General features: G+C 45.6%; 2 protein-coding genes across 2 annotated transcripts; both read right to left on the bottom strand.

The window, feature by feature from the left end:
- Positions 1-2: 2 nt before the first annotated feature.
- LOC112304734 (dCTP pyrophosphatase 1) lies at positions 3-3,517 on the bottom strand. Its single transcript, XM_053926731.2, has 3 exons — positions 3,332-3,517; positions 2,504-2,614; positions 3-481 (listed from the first exon to the last, which is right to left on the bottom strand). The coding sequence occupies exons 1-3, from the start codon at positions 3,430-3,432 to the stop codon at positions 181-183; spliced, it is 513 nt and encodes a 170-aa protein (XP_053782706.1). The 5' UTR covers positions 3,433-3,517; the 3' UTR covers positions 3-180.
- A 9,967-nt stretch (positions 3,518-13,484) lies between these two features.
- On the bottom strand, positions 13,485-15,775 carry LOC112299976 (selenide, water dikinase 2). The gene has a single exon (XM_024555185.4). The coding sequence runs from the start codon at positions 15,511-15,513 to the stop codon at positions 14,152-14,154; it is 1,362 nt and encodes a 453-aa protein (XP_024410953.3). The 5' UTR covers positions 15,514-15,775; the 3' UTR covers positions 13,485-14,151.
- Between the last annotated feature and the right edge of the window lie 7,769 nt (positions 15,776-23,544).

Here is a 23,544-nt window from a genome sequence, read left to right as displayed (position 1 = left end):
AGTTGCTAGACAAAATTTTTATTGAGAGAGAAGAGTACCAAGAGGCTGTGTTCCAGAGGGTCTTGAGCCTCAGACCTCAGACATTGAGCTGTAAGGAAACAGCTAGAATGAGGTTCCATGGCCAGGCCACTGCCTGTTCCTCAGATGCCATGCTGAGTTGCAGATCGTGGGTCCGCGGTTCTAGGCTGAGGTCTGGCGTGTGGATTCACAGGCAAGGTCTGTAGTCCCCACGGTCTGGTCTTCAGAGGTGGCCCCATGGGGCAAGTCCGTGTATTTGCGGGAGGAGCCACGGGACAGATGTGCTGGGTAGCGTCGCCGGTTGGTGTCCATCTTGGAGAGCACTGCTTGGGGCAGATCCACACGGCAGCGGGCTGCTAATGCTACCAGGTAGATGAGGACATCGCTAAGCTCCTCCTGAAGGGCTGCCCGTTCCTTGGGGGGCCAGGTTTGGGGGCCAGGCTCCTCATCAGGCTTCCACTGACTGGGGGGTGGAGCACACAGATAGGCACAGACATGCAGATGCTAAGCAGGACAAGGGACTTCCCCTCTCAGAGCACCCCAGTTCTTGCAGCACTGAACTGTCACCTCCTAGGAATTTCCTTCAAGGACAACTCAACCCATCTGGGCCCTGGTTAGAGCCAGGGTGGGGAAGAGACACCAACATGACATTCACCCAGACCTCTAAGCCAAAGAGCTGGCAAGAGATCATTTTACTCATGAAAACCTGACTGTACTTCTCACCAGGCCTAGCAGCTGCCACCCCAGACTAAATCTCAGACCTGGACCACTGGGGAAGCCTGCCAACTCATCTTCTACTCTTGCGCAGTATCAGCTTTTAAAAGCACAAATTGCATTTTGTCCTTCCTCTGCTGAAATTCCCCTAGCTGTGCTTGGAATAAAATCTAAACTCCTGACCATGCACGCCTTCCAGGTCCTGCATGAGCTGACTCCTGCCTCTCCCAATGTCATTACTCACTACTTTCCCCAGCTCCCCACCTACAAGTCACTGGCTTTTTCTGTCTTGCAAACAGGTCAAACTGTCACAGGCCTTTGCACTTCTTGGCCTTGAATGATCTTCTCCTGCTCCCCCCAGAGTTTCCCCATGGTTGGCTCCTTCCTGTTGTCATTCAGGTCTCCACTCACGTTTCTCCTCCTGAGAAAAGCTGTCTTCCCGTTTCCTTCCTTCTCACCCCCTTGGGTTATTCTCCTCATAGAACATTACAATTTCTGATATTTTAACACTAGTTTGCTCATCCGTTGTCCATCTTATTGCACTGTGAAGATGGGAATGATGTGCACCTTTTGGAAGGCCACATCTCTTGACTTTAGAAGACCGAGTACACAGAGGGTGCTCATAAATCTGTAATAAATGAACGGCCTGCCCTCACACACATCTCTGTGCCCTCGTTTCTCCACCCCCACAGTCACCTCACTGGCTTAGACCTCACCACCTCTCCCCTGATCTACACCAGCCCCCTCACTGGTCTTGTCCTGCCCTAATTCTCTTTCTTTCTTATTAAAGATTTTATTTATTTATTTATTTATTTATTCACTTAGAGAGGAGGGAATGGAGGGAGAAAGAAAGGGAGAGAAACATCAATGTGCGGTTGCCTCTCACCTGACCCCCACTGGGGACCTGGCTGCAACCCAGGCATGGGTTGAATGGGCCCTGAATGGGCATCCAAATGGCGACCTGTTGGTTCGCAGCCCATGCTCAATCAACTGAGCTATACCAGCCAGGGCCCTAATTCTCCTTCTAAAAAATTTTTTCCTTATCCTCACCCGAGGATATATTCATTGATTTTAGAAAGAGACGAAGGAAGAGGGAGAGACAAAAACATCAATCCATTACTTCCCATACATGCCCTGACAGGGAATCAAACTTCTGGTTCATAGGTGAATGTTCTAATCAACTGAACAACCTGGCCTGGGCTTTCCCTGCCCTAATTCTTCTGGAGACCCAATCCACCCTGCAAGCAACGTCCTCTTTCTACCATGAAAATCTGTTCATGTCTTCTGTCCAAACTCCTCAATTCTTACCCCAATTTTATAATTCTCGGTTTTATTCCACGCCTCTACTCCAGAGCCCTATCAATTATTCAATAGATATCTACTGAATGTGTGATGTATGCCAGACACTAGGAAGACAGCAGAGAATGAAACTGACAAACTCCTGTTCACCTCCTGTTCTGCAGTCTGATTCCTCACTGGACCGTGGCCCAATCGCAGCGGAGCCCAGTTCTATAGAACACCTTCCATTCCATTCTAAAGGCAGGGTAACAGAAGGTTGCCACCCACCCCTTCTTAGACCTGGATCTGCCTTGCTGTTTTCTCTCCCAGGAAGCTGGGTGCCCCTAGAGGGTAGGGACTCATCTCTGTACCCCCAGCAAGATCAGACCCTGGCAGTGAGAAGGGAAAATTTAATACGTGGATATTTGATGCCCAAATAAATGTCCCCGCCCCCACAACACAGACTCTTCCAGGAAGACTTTCGTTTACTCACAAGAGCTCTGCCAACTCCCCCACTTCCCCCACCAAGGCCAGGAGGAGGTTCCGAGGCTTGTGGAACTGGTCCCAGTCTCTTTCAGCAGCAAACTCAGCATGGAGGCGGCGGCTGGTATAGGAAAAAGGGGTGGGAGCCCAGGTCCCAGGGTTAGGGGTGGGTGAGGAGATGCAGGGCCCAGGCGGCTATCTCAGTGACATGTAATGGGGACATGGGATTCCAACCGGAATCCGCAACAAACACCTCACATGGCCTTAAACAAGTCATCTCTTTTCTATGGGACTATAAAATAGCCAAGCCCCTACACAGACCCTAAACTCCACGGAACCTAACAATAACCTCTTCCCCATTCCATCTCCTGCTGCTGCCTCTGCAGTTTCCTCCACCAGACACACCCCTATCTCTGCATCTCTATATCCTATGGTCTCACAGAGACCTTGCAGACCCACGGCCACTGCCCCTAAGAAGCCCTTCTTGGTTTCCTCCTGCAAGAGTAAGAGCCTCCCAGTACTCCTTGCATTTGCCACGTTCTACCTCCCACTCCTGAAGGACAGAGGCAGAAGCAGAGCAAGGACCCAGTATTTCCTCTCAGGGCTGCTTCTAACATTCTTCATCAGGCGTCACCATTTACCCTGCCTCGGGTGTGCACTGCTAAGCCCATTTTACATATGAGGGTGGAAGGTTCGGCCGAGGTCAGACGGCACAGCTGGAACGCGAGAGCTGGGACAAGAGCACAGGGGCTACTTCCGACCACGTGGAGGGACCCTCCCCAATAAAAGGGAGAAAGGCGGCGATTTCCCCAGCCCAGGCTAGGTCACGACATCTTACATGTCCTCGAGCGTGGGCTCTGGGCTGAAGCTGAAGGGGCTGGCAGCGTCAGTGGCTTCTCCTCCGGTGTCCCCACGCTTTCCGCCCCCCACACTGGACATGTCGCCCGCCGCGAAGCAGGCTCCACAGCACCGAGGAAACGCGTTCAGCTTGGGGCCCGCCTCCAGAGGCCCTGACCAATCACGAGCGTTAGCGACTGCTTCCCGGGGCCGAGCCGCAGGTAAGGCCCATCACTTCTATGGAGTTTGCTTTAGCCCGCCCCTTATGCGGCCTGGACCAATTGGAGCAAGCTTCAAGCCGGCGCTCTTAGGGCTTTGCCCTCGAAATTTCACAGACGTGTCCAATCATCTGAAAGGTGTACGTAATCCCTCAGTTACCTTCAGGGGAGGAGAAAAAGGGCAGGGGGCGGGGAGAGCCCCGGCTCCTCGGTTCACTTACCGGCGCCTGCGAAATGACGACGCGGGAAAGGGAGGGGCGCTCCGTGGAAAACGCCGGAAATGCAGGGTTTAAGCCAGAAGGGAATTTGTTATACCGCTACGAGAAGTCTCCAGAGTACAGCTGGGCTCTAGGAATGAACTGACACCAGGGTAGCTGTGTTAAGCATTTCACTTATTTAATCCTCACAACAGTAGGTAATCCCCACCCCATCATCGTCTTCATCATCCTCATTCCCATTTTCCCGAAATTACATTGAGTAATTTAACAGCTAGGAAAGTGGTACCCACATTTCAAATTCAGTTTGGCCTCCAAGTCTGTTTGGCGTGCACCACATTGCCTCAAATGGTGATAAGTACAGTGAAAATAAATTTAAACTTATTTAAACATTATGCAAAGTTTAATGTTTGCATAATGTAAACTTTAGGCAACTTTAGGCTGCATGGTCCAGGGAAGATGCGGTAAAGCCTTGCTGGTTACCTAGTCAACTGTCCATTTCACACCTGCGTCTTTGCAGAACCGTAATTATATTCTGGGGTACACCCTTCTCTACTAGATTGATCATGTGTCTGTGTCCTTTGCCATGCCATCGGTTGGTTTATGGGTGAGCATGTGGCCAATTCTTGACAATGAGCAGTTAAAGGACGTATATTAGAGACTTTTGGGAAAGTTTCTTGGTTCATTTTCAAAAAAGGACACAGGAAGTTTCTACCTTTAATGTTAGTATGTGAGGAATGGATTGAGAGGAGAGCTAGCCCACCAGATGAGGCTGGTGGATAGCACGATAGAAAAGACCTGGATCCGTGATGATATTGATGGGCCACTTTTTTTTTACACGTTCCAGAAATGCCCTAATGTAGGATTCTGTCTATGTAAGTTAAATCGCTTTGTTGGTCAGGCCATTTTAGTTGGTTTTTCTGTTACTTGTCTTTGAGAAATGACATTTAAGCTGAGTAAAACTCGAGTGGACTAGAGTTCTAGGTGGAGGGAACACCAATGCTTAAAGCAGGAAAGGTTCATCATGTTCTAAAGACAAAGGAATTCCAGTATGTCAGGGATGTAGTGAGTAAGGGGGTGGGGGGTTGGATATGGTTTTAGAGAAGTAAACCGAGGCCAGATTAGATCAAGTAGCCATGAATTTTCTATTACTTTGGATTTTAAGTATTATGGAAGCCCTTTGGAGGGTTTCAGGCAGGGGAGCCATGTAATCATATTTTGTATTTATGAGCTCTCTGGCTGCCGTGTTAAGGATGAATTGGAGGAGGGCAAGAGTAGAAGGAGGGAGATGGGTTACTGCAGTTGTCCAGGCAACAGGTGATGGTGGGCAAAGGTGGAGAGAAGTGGACGACTGGGAAGGTATTTTGGAGGTAGAGTTATACACAGGCTTTGTTGGTCTTGAACTAGAAGGGTGGGAGAAAGGGTAGAGTTGAACATGGTTTACAGGTTGTGAGTGTTGTGCAATGTGGTGGGTAGATGACTCCTACTGGGACGAAGAAGATGAGGTGCAGGATTGAACACACATGGCTTCAGCAGTTTAATTTATACAAAGGAAATTGAAGAAGCATGTCAAGTTGGCAGGTGTGTCCATGAGCCTAATCTTTAAATTAAAACTCATTGAAATATGTTTATTGATTTTAGAGAGAGAGACAGAGAAACATTGATTGGTTGCCTCCCATACGTGGCCCACCCAGGGATCAAACCTATAAGCAAGGTATGTTCCCTGATTGGGAATGGACTCCCCAGACTTTGGGTGTACGGCATGACTCTCCAACCAACGGAGCCACAGTTGCTGGGGCAATGAGCCGAAGCTTTAGTGGAGAGATAGGAGGGATCCAGATTTGGTAGCCACAGACATTTAGACAGTACTTGAAACTCATGCAATTGAAGCAGCATAACTAATACGAGAATCTAAGTAGACAACACCAGACTTGGAGTACTCCAACAATTAGCAGTAGAGCAGTGGAGAAGAAGCAGGTGAGGCAGGAAGAAAATTGGCCGAGTGTGTCGTTAAGGAGGCTAAGAGAGGAGAGTGTTCCATTATGAGTGGATACTTGATTTGGATGCTGCTGAGCTGCTGCATTAGGCGAAAGCATCGAATTTGCCCCTGGTTAGGCAGCATGGAAGTTGGATATGAGAGATAGGAGAATAGAGGGAGTCCTGGGTAACTCCTTGAGTTTCTGGCTTGAGTAAATGGATGGATAGTTTTGCCAATTGCTGAAGAGAGGACACAGAAGCCCTGGAAGTTGGGATGGGGTGGAAGATGACAAATTTAGCTTGGGACACATGGGGTGTTAGTTGGCTCTAGGGCATCCAGATGATGTGCAGCGGGCAGGTAGACATACAGGCCTGACGTTCAGAGCATTGAGCTATCTTAGGGATGTGTGAACTGAAAGTTTCAGGAGCCAAGTACCTCCCCGAGCACCTTCCTTGCTGTTTGCTAAGCTTCTCCAGACAAGAACCCATCTCTTACTGGATTATAAAACACTCTTGGAGAGCAATGTTTTCAGGAGTCTTCCGCATCTCAGATTTTCTGAAGTGCCAGGAACTGGGACTTCTAGAGTGGAGAGTTCAAATGTCCTGGAGGCTTGACAGAAAGGAGAAGGCACTCTTCCTGGGAATGCCTCTACCTTCCTCCCAGGAGATCTGCGAGTGAGCTGTAAGGCTCTTGTGAAGCATCCTTCAGGGACATCTAAGTTCTTTGCTCCACAGCTTCATCCTCTTAAGACCAACCAAACCCAGCTCCAGCACAGGAGAGAGTTGGGGGGCAGGGGAGGCCCTCATGAGGGAGAGGACACAGACCTGAACATATGACTGTACCTATCACCTGGACTCCTCATCCCAGGCTCTTTCCTCACCCTCTCCCCTACATGCAGTTTGTTTTCTCCATTCCTCTCAGAAATACCGCGGCAATGTGACCTTCCTGCTCTAGTCAGGGCCTCAGCGTGCTTGGTCATGTCTTTTGATCCACCTTTGTGATTAACCTTTTATAAGCCTACCCCCACCCCTCCAGAGACTGGACTGGGTGCCCTACTCTTCCCAAACTAAAGGTGTTTCCCAAGTGCAGGCTAGTAAATGTTTAATGTAGGACAGACGGGCTGAGACGGGCAACCGTGTGCATGAACACACATGGCCCTCTGCTGCTCAGAAGAGTTTGGCCACCTTCCCCATTAAAGCCAAGCTGTGCCACTGCTCTTTGGGAAACTCTGGAGAGTGGAAGAGGCAGCAGCAGCTGGAGCACAGAGTAGTAGAGGCCCATAAGCTGGGTAGGTGGCTTAGTGGTGGGAGAACCTGGGCCACTCAGAGATCCCAGAGACCACAGAGCATGATGGGAAACTGAGAGTCAGGTGATTTGGGACCCTGTTCACCAATGCCCTTGGGAAGATTGTTTCTCTTTCTGAGCCTCATTTTCCCATATATGTATGATGGCCTTCAAGGGCCCTTCATGGTATGCTGGGAGGACCAGGACAATATGTATTGTGTTGATGGTTGTATCTCCAAAGGATTGCAGTGCTATTCTTACTGGAGGCAGAGCCATAGGCTTTGATGGTTTTGTACACGAGGGTTGGGGGGTGCTATAATTAAAAGGGTTTGTTCTTATTAAATGTTACAGGGGGGTCATGGCAGAGGCTTTTTAGGAATCTGTGGCTTAGCCTATTTGGAGTAAGTCGCCAACACTCTTAGAAGTCCTTCCCTGACTTACTTATCCAGCCTGGCCCCCTTGCACATATGCTGAAATCCAGCCAGATATTCACACTCCACTCTTGTTGCCTTAGCTCACACCGTTTATTGCATCTAGAATGCCCATTGCCCTTCTCTGCATATCCAATTCCAAATTCTGCCCAATCTGTAGAGCCATTCTTCAAAGCCAGCTCCTCTGGGAAGCCTTCCATGCTTCCATGACTTCCTTCCCAAAGGAAATAACTTTGTCTTCTTTTTAAAAACTCACATTTTATTGATTATGTCTTACATTTGTCCTGATCTGTCCACCTTTGCCTCCCTCCACCCAGCACCGCCCCCTCCTCCACCCCTCGCTGAGGCAATTCCCACACCATTGTTCAATCTGTGGGTCATGAATATAGGTTTTGTGGCTACTCCATCCTATTCTGTACTTCATATTCCCACATGCCTATTCTGTAACCACCTATTTGCAATTCTTTATCCCCAAACCTCTTCACCCATTCCCCACACCCCTCTCCCATCTGGCAACCATCAAAACACTTTCCATATCCATGATTCTCTCTCCATTCCTCTTGTTAGCTGAGTTTGGTTTTTAGATTCAACTGTTGATAGATATGTATTTGCTGACATTTTATTGTTCATACTGTTGATCTTTTTCTTAAAAAAGTCCCTTTAACATTTCAAATAATAATGGTTTGGTGATAATGAACTCCTTTCATTTTTTCTCATCTGGGAAGCTCTTTATCTGCCCTTCAATTGTAAATGATAGCTTTGCTGGGTAAAGCAGTCTTGGCTGTAGGTTCCTGCTTTTCCTAACTTTGAATTTCTCTTGCCAATCCCTCCCGGCCTGCAAAGCTTCTTTTGGGAAATTAGTTGACAGTCTTATGAGAACTGTCCTGTAGGTAACCAACTGCTTTATTCTTGCTGCTTTTTGGAATCTCTCTTTGTCTTTAACCCTTGACATGTTAATCATGATGTTTCTTGGAATGGGCCTCTTTGCATCCATCTTGTTTGGGACTCTCTTTGCTCCCTAGACTTGCATGGCTATTTCTTTCACCAAATTAGGGATGTTTTCTTTCAGTATTGTTTCAAACAGATTTCCAAGTCCTTGCTCCTTCTCTTCTCCTCCTGACACCCCTATATTGTGAATGCTGTAATGCTTGAAGTTGTCCCAGAGGCTGCTTATGCTGTCCTCGTGTTTTAGGATTCTTTTTTCTTTTTGTTGTCCTGTTTGCTTATTTTTTTGCTTCCTTACATTCCAAAAATCTCAATTATGTTTAGTTCTCTTTTCTGGAATTTTGATCTGTCCTTTCATCTGGGCCATGTTTCTTTGCTCCTCATTTTGGTAACTTCCCTGTGTTTGTTGCTTTATATTAGGTAGAGCTGCTGTGACTCCGTGTCTTGGTAGCATGGCCTAATGTAGTAGGTGTCCCATAGGCTCTATTGGCACAGCCTCCCGAAGCACCCAATCTGGGTACTGGAGGTGTGCCCTTAATGTGAGCCAAGTACACCCTCCTCTTGAAGTTGAGCCTTGATTGCTGTTGGCAGGTTACTGGGAGGGATTTACCCAGGCCATTCAGCTGCAAGGACTGGCTGTGACCACTGACCACCAAGTTAGTTATCTACAGCAGTTCACCCACTCTAGCTCTCTTGGTACTACCACTCTTCACCTTATTTGGAGGGTGACTGATGTCCCTATTCTAGATCTCCCCTGAGAGTGGGTCTCCTGGAGAACAGTAGCAGAGTCAGGCTTTTGTTTTTCCAGGCCTGGTACTTGACTAGGTCAAACAAATATAATTGATAGAAGTATGTCCTTTCGGATCTACTCTCTGACTTCCCTGCCCTGTGTGGGTATGGCTGCACCTGTTTTGTGGATGAGAAGACGGAGACCCAGGGACTCATCTGAGATTACCCAGAAAGGCATAGGCTGCAGGGCATTATAGTCCTCAATGCTCCTCAGCAAATGAAAGGAGTCTCCCCAACTCCCACAAGGAAGTGAAGGAGGCCACGCACATGTGCCTGGTCTGTGCTGAGGTCACCTACTCACTGCCTTTTCTTCTGCCTTTCTGCCCCTTCTCCTCATCTTCCTCATGCTTCAACTTCTCTCTTTCTTTTGTACCTTTGGCTCCCTTTTCCTTTTCTTCCTCTTCCTTTTCCTTCATTGCCTCCCTTACCTGTGTTCGAACCTGTGATTCTTTTCTAATTTCCACCTAAGGCACAGTTACATTAATTTTGATGCGCCGCCTCTCCCCAAGGAAAAGTTGGGTGCCTACCTTGCTCTCAACACCTCTTCCTTTCTAAATTAACTAAGAGAGCTCAGGCCAGGGAAGTCCCAGTCATTTTCCGCCCCTTTCTACTACCCACCCTAAGCTAGAAAATGAACCAGTTAGAGAGTTGTGTAAGTGGACAAACGGAACCAACGTCCAAATTTTTTCCCCAAAGCCTTGTCTTAAGAGATTGGTGGTTTCAGCTTCTACTGCTAGGAGAGAAGAGCAAGGAAAATGTGAACATGGAGGGCAGTAGAGTCCCCAGTTGTGTACCTCCCTTATTCATTCATTCAGTACATTCTGGACACTAACTATGGACCAGACACTGTTCTAGGTGCTTGGGAACATCCCCCATACACAACATCCCCTGCATTGTTGGATCTTATATGCTAGCAGAAAAGGAGAGATAATTACAAAGTAAACTAGAAAAGTCTCAAGATAATTACAGATTAGGATAAAGGCTATGAAGCCAATTAATAGGGAGAGTTAGCTAGGTGTTGGCTAAGGTCAGAGGGGGCTTTTATGAAGAGGATTTCTTTGAGCTGAGCCAGGACTGAGTGAGCCAGCCAGGTAGAGAGCCTGAGGTGAGGTTCCAGATGGAGGGAACTGGAAGCACAAAGGATCTTGGTTTGTTTAAAGTACCATGGAAAGGTTGATGGGCTAGAGTTTGGTGAGAGAGCAGCGGGAGTGCCATGGGATAAACTTGGAGATATGTAGTAGGAGTTTTATGGAAAGCTATTTAAGAGCTTTGTGCAGAAGAAAAACTGATGTAATCAATCAGTTATCTTATTTTTGTTCAAGTGTATTTACATTCTAAGCTATGTAAATATTCATTGCTGTGGAGATCACATGGAAGGTTATCAGCAGGGAGGTAAGAGCAGAGAGAACGGGGTAAAGGCCCGGGGAATAAGAAGCATAAATGGTAGGTACAAAATAGACAGGAGGAGTTTAAGAATAGTATAGGAAATGTAGAAGCCAAAACTCATATGTTCAACCCATAGATATGAACTAAGGTGGGGGGGGAGTGCGGGTGGGGGAGGGGAATAAAGGGGGGAAATGGGACAAGTATAATAGCATAGTCAATAAAATATATTTAAAGGAAAAAAGAATAAATAAAAATTCACTGCTGGATACTTTATGTGATTACATTTAATTTGTTATACAAGGTTTTGTTTTTGGCCGGAGTTGATCTGCCTCATTCTTTTTTTTTTTTTTTCCTTTTCTACTTTCTCTATTGTTGTTACATGTCATTGGGTCAGCTCCAGCTCCTAGCTTGGATGAGTGATGTTCACACTGTCCTGCCCCCAGCAGCCCTGCTCAGCTCCTGTAGACTCGTGCCTATGGCTTCTTTTATTGAGTCAATCCATCTCATAGTTTGTCTTCCTCTTTTCCTGCTGCCTTCTCTTTTTCCCAGCATTATTGCCTTTCCCAAAGAATCCTGCCTTCTCATGCAGTGCCCGATGCAGGACGGATTCGTTTTTTGTCATTTTTGCCTCCCCTGATGTTTCAGGCTTAATTTGCTCTAGGACCCACTAGTGTTCTATATAATTATCACTAATTCTTTTTACATCTTCCATTAACCTTCCAATACAACTTTTTACACAATTAAATGTGTCGTTATTGTGTCCATTCTACTTTCCTTTTCTGGAAGCCTCCCAGGCTCCTGTTCCAGTGTGGACTGTTGTTCTCCAGGCCTGCTCTGCCTAGATACCTCCCTTCACCTCTCTCTTCTGCTCACTTCGATTTCCTGAGCCCCATGTTTTTTCTTTCTTGGTTTGCTCCCTTATTTTGCTGGAGTACATCTTCCAGTGGTTTCTTCAGAAAGAGAGCATGGGATGAAACCACTTGGACACCTAACATGTCTATAAATATCTTTATCCTACATTTTTGAAAAAAGTGGGTAGGTATAAAATTATACATAGAAACTAATTTACTCTGAGAATTTTGAAGGCATTCCTTCATTAGCTTTTAGCTTCCAATTTGCTGCTGAGAAGTCTGATACCATTCTTATCTCCAAACTTTTGTATGTGATCTTCTCCTCTCTCCAGAAGATTTGAGGAGAGCATAGTGATTAGAAGCACGGACTCTGGAGTCAGACTGCCTGGAAGACTGTCTGTGTCACCATGGGCAAATTTCTTAATCTCTCTGCACCTCAGCTTCCTTATTTACAAAATGGGGTTGTTAGAACTTTTTTTCCATTGATCTTTAGAGAGAGAGAAAGACAGAGGGAGGGAGGGAGAGAGGCAGAGAGAGATTGATTGACTTGTTGTTCTACTTATTTATGTATTCATTGTTTGAATTTGTATGTGGCCCTGGCTGGGGCTTGAACCTGTAAACTTGGTGTATCAGGATGATGCTGTATCTAAGTGAGCTACCCGGCCAGGGCCGGTTGTTGGAATTTTAAATGAGTTCATACATATAAAACACTTAGCACAGTGCCTGGCAAAGAGTATGCACTACATAAACATTTGTTATTATTATTATTAGGGTCTCTTTATTGAATTTGCATAATAAAGTTAGTGTCTCTTTTCACTCACCATGCTGGGAATCAAGAGGTATGTGACACAGCTTTGGAGTTTCATAAAACTTTCTTGTATTAGTCTTTGGTAACTTTTCTTTCCTCTGTCTGCTTTATTACCTCTTCCTAGAGTGCCTCTCAGATATTGAACATCCGGGCTCACCTGTGATTTTCATATTTCTTCTCCTATTTGTGTATCTTTCTTTTGGTTCCACTTCCTGGTAAATTTCCTCAGCTTTGTCTTCTAAGCCTTCTGCTGAATTTTAAAATGTTAGCTATATTTTTGTATTCTAAGTGCTTTGTTCTCATCTTTTTAGGAATACTTTATCTCCTTTTATCTTTGCCTTTTTTTTCCTCCCTTTCCCTGTATTGTGCCTTTCCTGAACTTTTTGTTAGCTTTGTCTTCCTTCAAGTTGGAGGCTTGCTCCAAATGACTGCTCATTTTTAAGAATTAGGCATTAAGAAGAATGTGCTTGAGTGAAGCTTTTCAGCTGGGAGGTTTCCGCATACAGGGATTTTGACTGGGGGCTCCTTAAATGTTTTTATTTATAGGCCTTTTGTGGGGTTGGGGGGCATGTACATTTTCTCCAGGAGTAGCGGTATAAGCTTCCTACAGTGTGTTTTTAATAGCTGAGGAAGGGGTTCAGGACCTCATTTTCCAGGTTTTATCCTGTTTTTGGTCGGGCCCCCTGTCTTCTGCTGTACCTAGTAGCCCTGATTTTGCAGTATTTTTTTTTAATTCACATTTTTCCAGAGTATAAACCTCCCTTTATCTGCCAAGGTGAGGAGCAGTCTTCTCGCTGTTTGGATGGGGGAGGAGCTTGTGAACTTCAAGGATCTAGTTACCCTGTATAAACTTCCAAGGAGCATATTTTTACCCCCACCTTTGATCCCACCTCCCTTAGTACCTCTGGGCCATATCTCCTCACTTCCTGGTATTTACACTTTGGCTTCTTCTCTTCTGCTAAGTCAGTTACCCCTCTTCCACCTACTTTTCACTTTGCAAGAACTATTCACACTTTTGCTATTTCCTCTCCCACCTTCTAGTCCCTGGGGTTTCTTATGCTGTTGAGTCCTTTGCTGTCAACTCAGGGGGAAGATGCAAACCTAAATCTGGGTGTTAAGTCCCCTGGTGCAGGACTGGGGAAAACATGAGAAAACTCTCTACTTTGCCAGACTCTAAATGTATCAATTCATTTGTTTTTATCAGACTGTAAAAGGTTCAGAATTCCAAGGATCCAGACATTAGCCAGAAGAATTTTCAACAAAGTCCTTTTTTATTTATTTCACCAGAAATCACATTATTGATTAAATGACCAGGAATTTTCAGCACAAAGCTTAACATCTCAGTGACCACCAAGGCCTGGGCTCTGGGGCTAGCTCTGCCTCTCCCAGTCCTTAAAGGGCTTTAGAGGGAGAGACATCATTAACAGAGACCAAGTCAGTGGTTGCAGGTCCTCCTTTCCCAGTCACTGGACAAGCTGCTCAATTCTTGTCCAGAGCAGGAAAGAGACAGTATTTCAGAAAAATCCAATAGAGAATCTGACACTAAATCATAAGATCTTAACAATTTGTATTTATCAACCCCACTAATCCCAATTTATCTGCTTCTGAATTTACTTTCCCTTGCAATTCCCTCAAACTGGAATAACCTCATCTTGCTCTTGGAAAGAGCAAACAGGTTTTTCTGCTCCTCTTCCAAGCAGAAATTGAACAACCCTCCCCCCGAAGTCCAAAATGTTACTTTTGGCCTTGGAATGTGCAGTTTGTGATGGGCTGATTGAAATCACCTAGAAGGGGTAATTGTGGAACTGATATGCAGGCAGCCGCCTTGGGAAATTTGTTCCTGAAATCATCTCCTGAGAATCATCCACGATTGCGTAAAAAGGCTCCGAGGTCCCAACAACTTCTGCTATTCCATCTCACAAGCTAGGCTCAGAAGAGGCACTGGAGTTGTCAGAAGCAAGAGCTGCAGCAGCGGTCCCACGAGGCAGGACCTCAATGACTCGAGGCTTGTCAATGATCCGGGCCGTCCGGTTTCCCTTTTCCACAATGCCGACGATCCATGCTTGGTGACCCTCCCCATACTTGGAAGATTTGATTTCAGAACAAAAGCGAGCAGCCTGTTCCCTTGGCAAGCAAATCAGCAATCCCCCAGAAGTTTCTGCTGAGGTTCCTTGAAGGAGCCCAAAGCGCCCACTGGCCTTGCTGATGGCAGCCATCTTGGCAATGATGGGCAGATTATGAATGACAAAAGAAACCTCATTTCTCTGTTGCTTTGCAAGGTTCTGAGAGTGTCCCAGAATGCCAAAGCCGGTGATATCCGTGGCGGCATGGGCGTTAAATGTGTGCATTAACCCAGCCGCAGTTCTGTTTAGCGTAGCCATGTTGAACATGGCTTCCTGATAGGCCAGCTCGACCTCTTCTTTGGAGACCACCATCTTTATCTTATTCCATCTTTCGGGATTATCCAGCCATTGGTGGGCATTGACAGCAACTTGGGTGCCTAAGGGTTTGGTTAACACCAGCACATCCCCTACGACTGCACTGTCCGGCATTATGAACTCATTTGGCTGACACACCACAGTGGCAACCCCACCCACGATAATCCAAGGGTTTACCACAGTTTGCCCACCGGTCACCGCAGTCCCTCCTTCCTCGGCAGCATCGCGAAAGCCTTTGACCAGGAGCGGGGTTATCTTTTCACGATCCTCCTCAGTCATGTTCTGGCTGACACTGAGTAGCATCAACATGTTGTCACATTCAGTGATGCCCATGGCATAGAGGTCACTCAGCACATTGGCACAAGCTATGCGTCCCATCATGTAGGGATCTTCCACCAAGGGGTAAAAGAAGTCCGTGGTTTGCACCAGCGACAGGCCTCCGTGCCTCAGGGGTATGACGCACGAGTCCAACCCAATGCCCAGGGCCGGAAAAGTTGGGCTGGATTCCGCCACGAGCGGCAGGCCGGCTTCCTGGGCCGCCTCTTCCTGGCCTCCGACCAGCCCCGGGCCCAGCGGGGCCCGCACGTCCGGCCGCGTCAGTCCCGCCAGGAGTTTGAGCAGCGTCTCCTGGGGGACCTTGCAGCCTCAGCCCTTCAGGCCGGAGAAGCCGGTCAGCCGCCAGCTCGGGCTCAGGCCCAACGCCTGGGGCTCGAAGGGCCGGTAGCTCGAGAAGCCGCGACCCAAAGACGAGCCCGCGGCTCCCGCCGAGCCCTCCGCCGCCGCCGCCGCCGCCGCCGCCATGGCCTCCCCGCCGGCACCCGTCGCTGCGGCTTCTGCCATTACGCCTGCCGGGCAGGGACAGAGCAGAGGAGAGGTCCCTTTTACTTTCCACTCCAGCTAGGACGGAGTCCAGTCAGGTATTACCGCAGAGACTGCAGCCCACGCGCTCCGCCTGGAGGAACTCAAGGCACGCCCCGCCGTCCGGGCCTTCTGAGTGAGCCGCCGACAGCCACTCACATTTATTCCCTGATGATTGACAGCCGTTTCATCCAGTAAGGACTTTGCCACGGAGAGGCGGGCTTGCCTTGGTCGAAAAGACTGAACGTATTACAAAACCGACCACCAACTCGCGAAGTTTGGTCCCCGCTGGATTACAGAGCAAGCGCTTTGGTTTGCTCCGGGGGTTGTGGTTTGAATGACTTTCGGGGGTGGGGTGGCTGACGGAGCTCGGCTCCCCTAGGGGCTGTTTACCAAGTACAGCCTTTCGAAAGACGGGGAAGGTCGTTAGCTTGCCAAACCTCTAGCCGGCCAGAATTGTCCAAAGGTCACTTGACAGCGCGCATGATCAATCCGGGGTAAGAAAATAGCCAGTGGAAAAAGTCGGAAAGAATAATAAGAAATTAGATAAGCAAACTGCGTCATCAAAATAATAAAATGTTTAACGAATTATAGGACCGTAGACACCTGCATATGTTCTGGTGATGTTCCCACCTCTAAGTATACGAGTTACTTTCCCTCTCCTGGCATCAGCATATTCATTGGGGCAACAAGGTAGCTTACCTAGGTGTATTCTGTTCTGAAGTTTCTGTATGTCTTTAAGGTAATATATATGAGAATGTAGATGTATCGATGAAGGATAGCTTGCAAATATCTATTAAAATTATAAGTACATTTTCCGCTGGTTCGTGTGGCTCAGTGGATTGAGTGCCAGTCTGCAAACCCAAAAGTTGCTGGGTCAGGGCACAGGCCTGGGTTGTGGGCCAGGTCCCATTTTGGGGTGGTGGGAAAGGCAACCTGATCAATGTATTTCTTGTACATTGATGTTTCTCTCCCTTTCTCCCTTCCTTCCCTTCTCTGTAAAATATATATAAGTAAAATCTTAATAAATGTTACGATGGCATTTAATACATTTGATCCAGCAGTTCCAATTCTAGGACTTTATCCTTCGGATGTGAATGGGAAGTGATATGTTAGTTATTGCTGTGCTGTTTGTAATATCAACATACTGGAGACAACATAAATGTTTATTCATTATGATTAAAAAATTGTGATATATTGACAAAATAAGCTACCAAGCAACTGTATAACAGAATGGGAAAACATTGATGGAATTATATTGATAATAGTTACAGTTCTAATAGGCACAGTTCTAGATGCTTTACATATATTAACTAATTTAATTCTCATAAAACCTTTTGAGTTAGTATTCTTTCCACTCCTTAGATATATAAGGCACCAAGTGATAAAATCACCTATTGAAGGTTACAGGCAGTTTATTGGGAAGCAGTATATTCATTATGTATCCAGTCTGCCCAGAGACTGCCAGGTTATACTGCATATGGTGTGTGTTAAGAAAAATAAGCAAGCTTCAGAACAATATGTATACAATGATACTATTTGTTGTAAAAGGGGAACTATATGCTTGGGTCTATTTCTGGAAGGGTAATCACCAGAAACTGGTAATATTGATTGCCTCTGGAAACAGGACGAGGTGGTTAGGGGATGAGAGATTTTTAATTGTATTGCTTTTTTGTTCCTTTGACATTTCGAACTTGAGTAAGAACATTAAAACATTTGAAGATATTACATACTTTTTTTTTTAAAGGAACTGCTTATGGGAGTATAAATTGGTGAGGCCATCTTGGAAAAGAGTTTGGCCTTAACTGATAAAGCTGTGCATTCCACTCATAGGTGGAATGCCTCAACAATTCTACGTATAGGACATACCCTAGAGGAAATCTGGCGCCTGTGTGCCAGGATACAGGTACAAGAATGTAAGAGCACTGGAGATGGAGTGCACAACAATGGGAATGTTCTTAACACTGCTCAACTGTAGTTAAAAATGGTTAAGATGGTAAATTTTATGTCATCTGCATTTTTTCAGACTTTTTTGGGGTGGGGAGAGAACCATTAATAGAATTGCCTTTCACCACCATCACCACCACAAAAAATAAAAATAAAAAATAAAATAAAATAAAAAAGAGTTGCCTCTCGCATGCCCCCAACTGGGAACCTGGCCAGTGAACCAGGCATGTGTCCTGACCAAATCCAACTGGCGACCCTTCGGTTCGCAGGCCAGCACTCAACCCACTGAGCCATAGCAGCCAGGGTATGTGCCATTTGTATTTTGACATAATTAAAATATAGGAGCTATTTACAGACCTTATAATATTAGGTTGGCCAAAGTCCAAATGATTCTTTCATAAAATAGAAGACTCATTTTTCATTTTCACCAGCAACTTTATTAATTTGGATATTTTAAGTATGTCAGCTAGCCACGTGGTATAATGTTGCTTGTTTTCAGTTAATGTCTCAATTTGATTGCTATCATCTTCAACTGATCTACCTGACAGTGAAGCATCATCCAGCAAGAAATCTCCAGCACACGACTTTAGAAACCACTTTTGACACTGTGAGGTCAATGGACATGGCACTTCCCCCTCCCATTACTGAGGGTGGATCACATGGCCACTGGCCAGAAGGAATGTGTATTGTTTTGGGTATGGATTGTAACTCCCTCCTTATCTCCTTTTGGGAGCAGCTTTTTGTCCTGTGCCTGCTTCTTGACCTTTTACACACTGAGGTAATGTAGTTTAGAGTCAAGCATAGGACATGTGCCTCCTGGGTCTGGAACCCCTCAGACGAGATCCTCAGACTAGAGGAGGTGGGGTCTCTCCCAACTTGCTGCCGTTGGTGCACTCGCCTGTGATGTGAGTAAGAAACAGCATGTCCACATTGGCTCGTCCTCCAGGTGGATTCTTTTCAGAATATCATGAACACTTAAGCAGCTCCCCGGTTTGGGCTTGGAGTTCCTGTGCTACAGACACCTTCCATCAGTCATAGCACCTTCTCCACACATTGCACATTCTTTTATTGTGTTTTGATCACATTTTTACCTTCCTTGAAATAATAAAGTATAATATACCGAAAATGTTGCATATTTTCTTCCATCTTCAATATTAAAATGGCTACACAAAAATTCACCAGTTTTGATGAGTTGTTTTTTTTAATGCACACTGATATGACAGCTGTTACACTACACTCTAACAAAGTTGTTTCAAATGAAGTTAAAGACAACTAAGTGCGACTACAGCCATCTCACAGAAAAAAACAAAGTTTGTGGGCAAACCAATACATCATTACACTTGGCTTTTATTAGTGCACAACACAGTATTAAGGTGTAGAGTGAGTTGGAAGAACTTGTATGTTAGAATTAGACTGAGTTACAATCTTGGCTTGGTGACTTGACCTTGGGTGAATTATCTAATCTCTAGAAACGTGAGTTTCTTTTTTTTTTAAATTAATTTATTTTATTGTTGTTCAATTACAGTTGTCTGGATTTTCACCCCACCTGAAACATGAGTTTCTTAAAATAGTCCTGCCACCTGAAGATAATACATACCAGATAGGAATGTTATCAAAATTCAATTTAAAAATGTGTGTAAAGCACCTAATATAGTTCTTGGCTGACAGTAAACTCAAAATAAATGGTAGAGCCTATTATCAGTACTGTTAAGGTGGATATAGGAACTGGAATTTACATTCACAAAACTTATAACATCTTGGAAAGATTTTTATAAAAATAAATTTATTTATCTTCCTTGAAAGAATATTACAGGGGATACATAAATAAACTATTTGTGAAAATGAATTAAAGCTCTAAGAATCAATATGGGTAATATAAAAAAAATGTTGGTAGCAAGAAGCAAGTTACAGAATAATACATAAACTAAGATTCTATTTACATAAAGTTCAACACAAGTAGGGGGGATATGTGGCCATCTGCTCGGGTATAGGCACAGAAGACCCCGGCAATGATGCTTTGCCTACTTACTAGGAAACCTTTTTCATTTGTCAAGAAACAGGTCATTTGGCTGCACATCACAAAGAGAAGGCAAAAGGGATGCCTCTTTATCCCCTGGAAAAGGCAAATGTATTTACCAGTGACCCAAGTATCATTAGAGGCATAACTCCAATTCCTAGTTTTTTCCAAGGAGGGCACCAATAGGCAGGAAGAGGTGAGAGGAACTGATATGACTGGCCAGGGGGAAAAAGAACAGGGCAGTTCACCCACCAAGAAATAAAGTACAAGACTTCTTTCCAACTTCTCTGGTTGGGCATCTCAGCTAATCTACCTGTGGGAATGGTACTTAGATGCTCTCTAGTGAGATCTTGACATTTGGCCAGGCTTCCCTGGGAACCAATAAAGGCTTGTTACAGTGTGGCTCCTACTGGTCCTCCACCCCCTGCCAAGTTATACACACTCAAAACTTTAGAGTTTTGCATTGAGGCCTGGGATTCTTGGAGGCTTTGGCACAAATACCCTGGGCCTAAATGGAGGTCCTTGGGGGCTTTGGAACATCCTCTCTGCTGGTTCGTTCTCCTTGCCTCCCCTCCTTACCAGATTGGCCTTGAAGCGGGCCTGCAGTGAACTTTGAAAACTTACATCTATGTTGCTCCTCAATTAAAAACCCTGCATGCAGTATTTTCACATGTCTTCTGTAAAATGGAACTCTTTGATTGGCCTTCAAGGCCCTCCACTTGTATGGTTTCAGCCCTGTGCCTCTGAAATGCTGTTTCATTTAAGTGAATGCTCCCCCCTCACACACTGCTCGACTAACTTCTCCAGCCAAAACACCTGGAGCATTAACGCCTCCCAGAAGTCTTCCCTGAACCTCATCCTGGGTTAGAATCCCCTTCATCTGAGCACTGAACACATCGAGAGTTCCTTGAGGATACTTAGTCACTCAACAGCACTACCCAGTGTGTGCTGGTTACTAGAGATAGAAGGATGAGTAAGACAAAGTCTGCCCTCAGTTTCTATGCAGAAGAGTGACATGGAGAAGAAGTGATTTCAAGTGTGGGAAGGACTATGCAGGAAGCATAAATGCAGGAGAGAATCCTACATGATCCAAAGGCCTCTCCAAAGAAGCAGTGAAGAGTGACTTGGAATAAGCAAGGAAGGAGGGGGACGGGGGATGGGATGGGAGGCGAAGTGTTCTAAGCAGAGTGAAGAGCATGCACCAAGTCCCTGGGGATTCAAGAACTGAAGTTCTAGTGAGGCTGAAGGCAAATAGTGAAGTGCACAGTAATGAGTAAGACAGTTTTTTCCAAATTCAACTTCAACCTCCCAGTCCTGAAAGGGGCCTGGCACACAATAGTCCTCACTAAACACAGGACCCAGCAAAACTAACGCCCTCTTTTAATGCACTGGTACTCTCACCAAATCTTTTATTACAAAATCATAAGCATGTAATTCTGTAACATAACAATATCACACTGAAGCGGACCATATGATGTTTTAGGTGAAACGTCCAAATTGCTGCCCATCTCGTGTGAAACATTCATGTGCCCCACCAACCACGCTGTGGAATTACTTCTGCTGGACTCTGTACTTTGGTGAAATGTCCTTGGACTGTGATGTGCCCCTACAAAACTTCATAACCTCACAAGCTGCTACCTCCTTGTCAATCTGGCAAAATCCTACTGCACATTTATCTCCACAGTGAGGCCTGTACCCAATATCTACTCCCTTCAAGGGAATTACTTACTCACTTTCCTCACTAGTCTGCTACAATACCTATGGTTTCCTTTGCATGTATATATAAAACATGTATATATACTCATATGTATTTTTGTTACAATCTTCTTTACTAGACTCTAAGATTATCAAAAACAGGAACTATCTCCAATTTGAGGTAGATATTTGTCCATGTTTGTAAAGCAAATGGATGGAGTCATTGTCCTCCTTTTCAAAAAATCTGTTCCCAAGTCCTTCCACAGTAGAACACTCTTCCTGCTCCCAGCCAGGTCTCCTCACTGACTCTGATCAGGGCAAGCAAGCCTGGCCTTTTGTTAGAGGTGGGGTTCCAGCCAGAACTTGGTCCCCACCTACCTCTCTTCCACCTTCCACACTACATTTTCCCTCACTAACCTACTTGGCTCCAGCCACACAAGCCTTCTTTCTTTTTCTCAGATATGTCGAGCTTCTCAAGCCTTAAGGCCTCTGTAGTTCTGTTTAGAACTACACTTCCTCCCGAGTTACAAATGGCTAACATTTTCTCATCATTGAAAGCATCTCAAATATCATTTCCTCAGAGATGTCGTCCCTGCCCACGTCAAAGAAGTCCCCAATCAAACCACTCCCTAGTAGTGCATCGTCTTGCTCTATTTCCTTCTTGCACCTATCCGTGTCTGAAATTATCTTTATTGTTTACATTTTTGGATGTTTTTAATCCTCACCCGAGGATATGTTTATTGATTTTAGAGAGAGAGGAAGGAAGGGAGAGAAACATCAATGTAAACATCGATCGGCTGCCTCCCATTCACAGCCTGACTGGGGACCAAACCCGCAACCACAACCTTTTTAGTGTATGGAACGGTGCTCCAACGCACTGAGCCATAGGGCCAGGGCTATAGCTCATATTTTTTACACCCTTAGAATGGCCATAATAGTCAAGGGTTTTGTCTGTTTCATTCACTACTGCACCTCCAGTACCTAGAATGGGGCCAGGCACTTAGTAGGGCTCAATAAATACTTGATGAAAGAATGAACACAATCAAAGTGGCTTTGGGGATCCTGAGTGTTGAGTATCCTGGCATTTGACACCTTTTGTCAGCTCTGGGGAACAAAAGTCGGACCAGATGTAATCCCAGCATTCAAATTATGTCCCAGGCTCTGAGGACTGAGGCTGGGGTTTGAGTCCCGGCTCTGCTACCAAAATCCTCGTGTAACCTCATTTGTGTGAGAGAGTTTGATGCAATAGGAAGAACACCAGCTTTGGAATCTGTTACAGCTATATGTCTTAGAACGAATTATTTAAGGTCTCCAAGCTTTAGTTCCCTCAATTGTCAAAGGGAGATACTATTACTGATCCCCACAGAGGAGTTGTAAAGAGGCAACGTAGAGATTTTAAGCATTTACTGAATGTTATTTCTCTTTCCTTTCATCATATCTGATTCTTAGTTACCCCATTCATAAAATGGAAGAATTAGATGTCTTTTTCAAGAGAAATGGGAAATACAGAGTTTTTACATTAAATACCCCAATTTTTAAATGTTGGCAATAAAAATTTGTAAAAGACCTCTCTCTCTCTCTCTTTTTTAAAAGTTAATTTTTAAATATAAAAACACCCTGAGGGTTAAGCAAGATACTTCCGTGGTCCGGATTTGGATTGTGAGCTCCAATTTTCCACTTAGGCTACTGGGTTGTCAGGGATGCTGTATAATTTAGGCAAATCAGTTAATTCCCAGAACTTCAATTAGTCCATCTGTAAAATGGACCCACCTTTGTGCAGATCATAACAGATCCCCAACCTCAGGTACAGACAACAGATTGAAAGGGGCGGAGGAGTATGAGGATGAACATGGTCCAATATATGGACCACGAAGGAGACTAGCCTTGGGGTAGTGATATTTTACCACAATACCTTTAAAATTAAACAGACATGAGTGTGTGAAACGCTGTGCATAACACTGGCGAATAGCAGGCCCACCACAAGACACGACGGTGGTATCTTTTTGTGACTGTTGATTTGGTAAGTATGTATTCAAAGAGCAAGATATTCATGAGACTAGGAAACCGGAAAAGCTACGCGGATAAAGAAGGAGGAAAGCTGAGAAAGGAGAAAAAAGAGGGAAGGGAAGAGGTGAGGAGGCAACAGGGCTCGCCCTCCAGGCAGGGCGCCACCCAGAGGCCCATGCCAGGGCTGGAGCGCACGTGGCCTAGTTCGGGCGGAGGGGACGGGCCTGGCTGCAGCCGAGACATCCGAGCCAGCCAGGGGAGACAAGCCCCGAAGGTAGGTTCCAACCTGCGAGGACCTTGAAAGCTGTAGCTGTACAGTCAGGGGGCCTGGGAATTGGGGCACAGCG

The sequence above is a fragment of the Desmodus rotundus genome, chromosome 1, assembly GCF_022682495.2.
Source record: "Desmodus rotundus isolate HL8 chromosome 1, HLdesRot8A.1, whole genome shotgun sequence".
NCBI lineage: Eukaryota > Metazoa > Chordata > Mammalia > Chiroptera > Phyllostomidae > Desmodus > Desmodus rotundus.
This window is presented reverse-complemented; position numbering and strand designations above follow the sequence as displayed.

What these genes read in the sequence shown, in the direction of transcription:
- LOC112304734 (XM_053926731.2), bottom strand. Translation starts at nt 3,432, where the DNA reads ATGTCCAGTGTGGGGGGCGGAAAGCGTGGGGACACCGGAGGAGAAGCC. An exon ending in GAGCCCACGCTCGAGGACAT is followed by an intron (nt 2,615 to 3,331) that starts GTAAGATGTCGT and finishes TTCCTATACCAG; the next exon opens with CCGCCGCCTCCATGCTGAGT. An exon ending in GGGGAGTTGGCAGAGCTCTT is followed by an intron (nt 482 to 2,503) that starts GTGAGTAAACGA and finishes TCCACCCCCCAG; the next exon opens with TCAGTGGAAGCCTGATGAGG.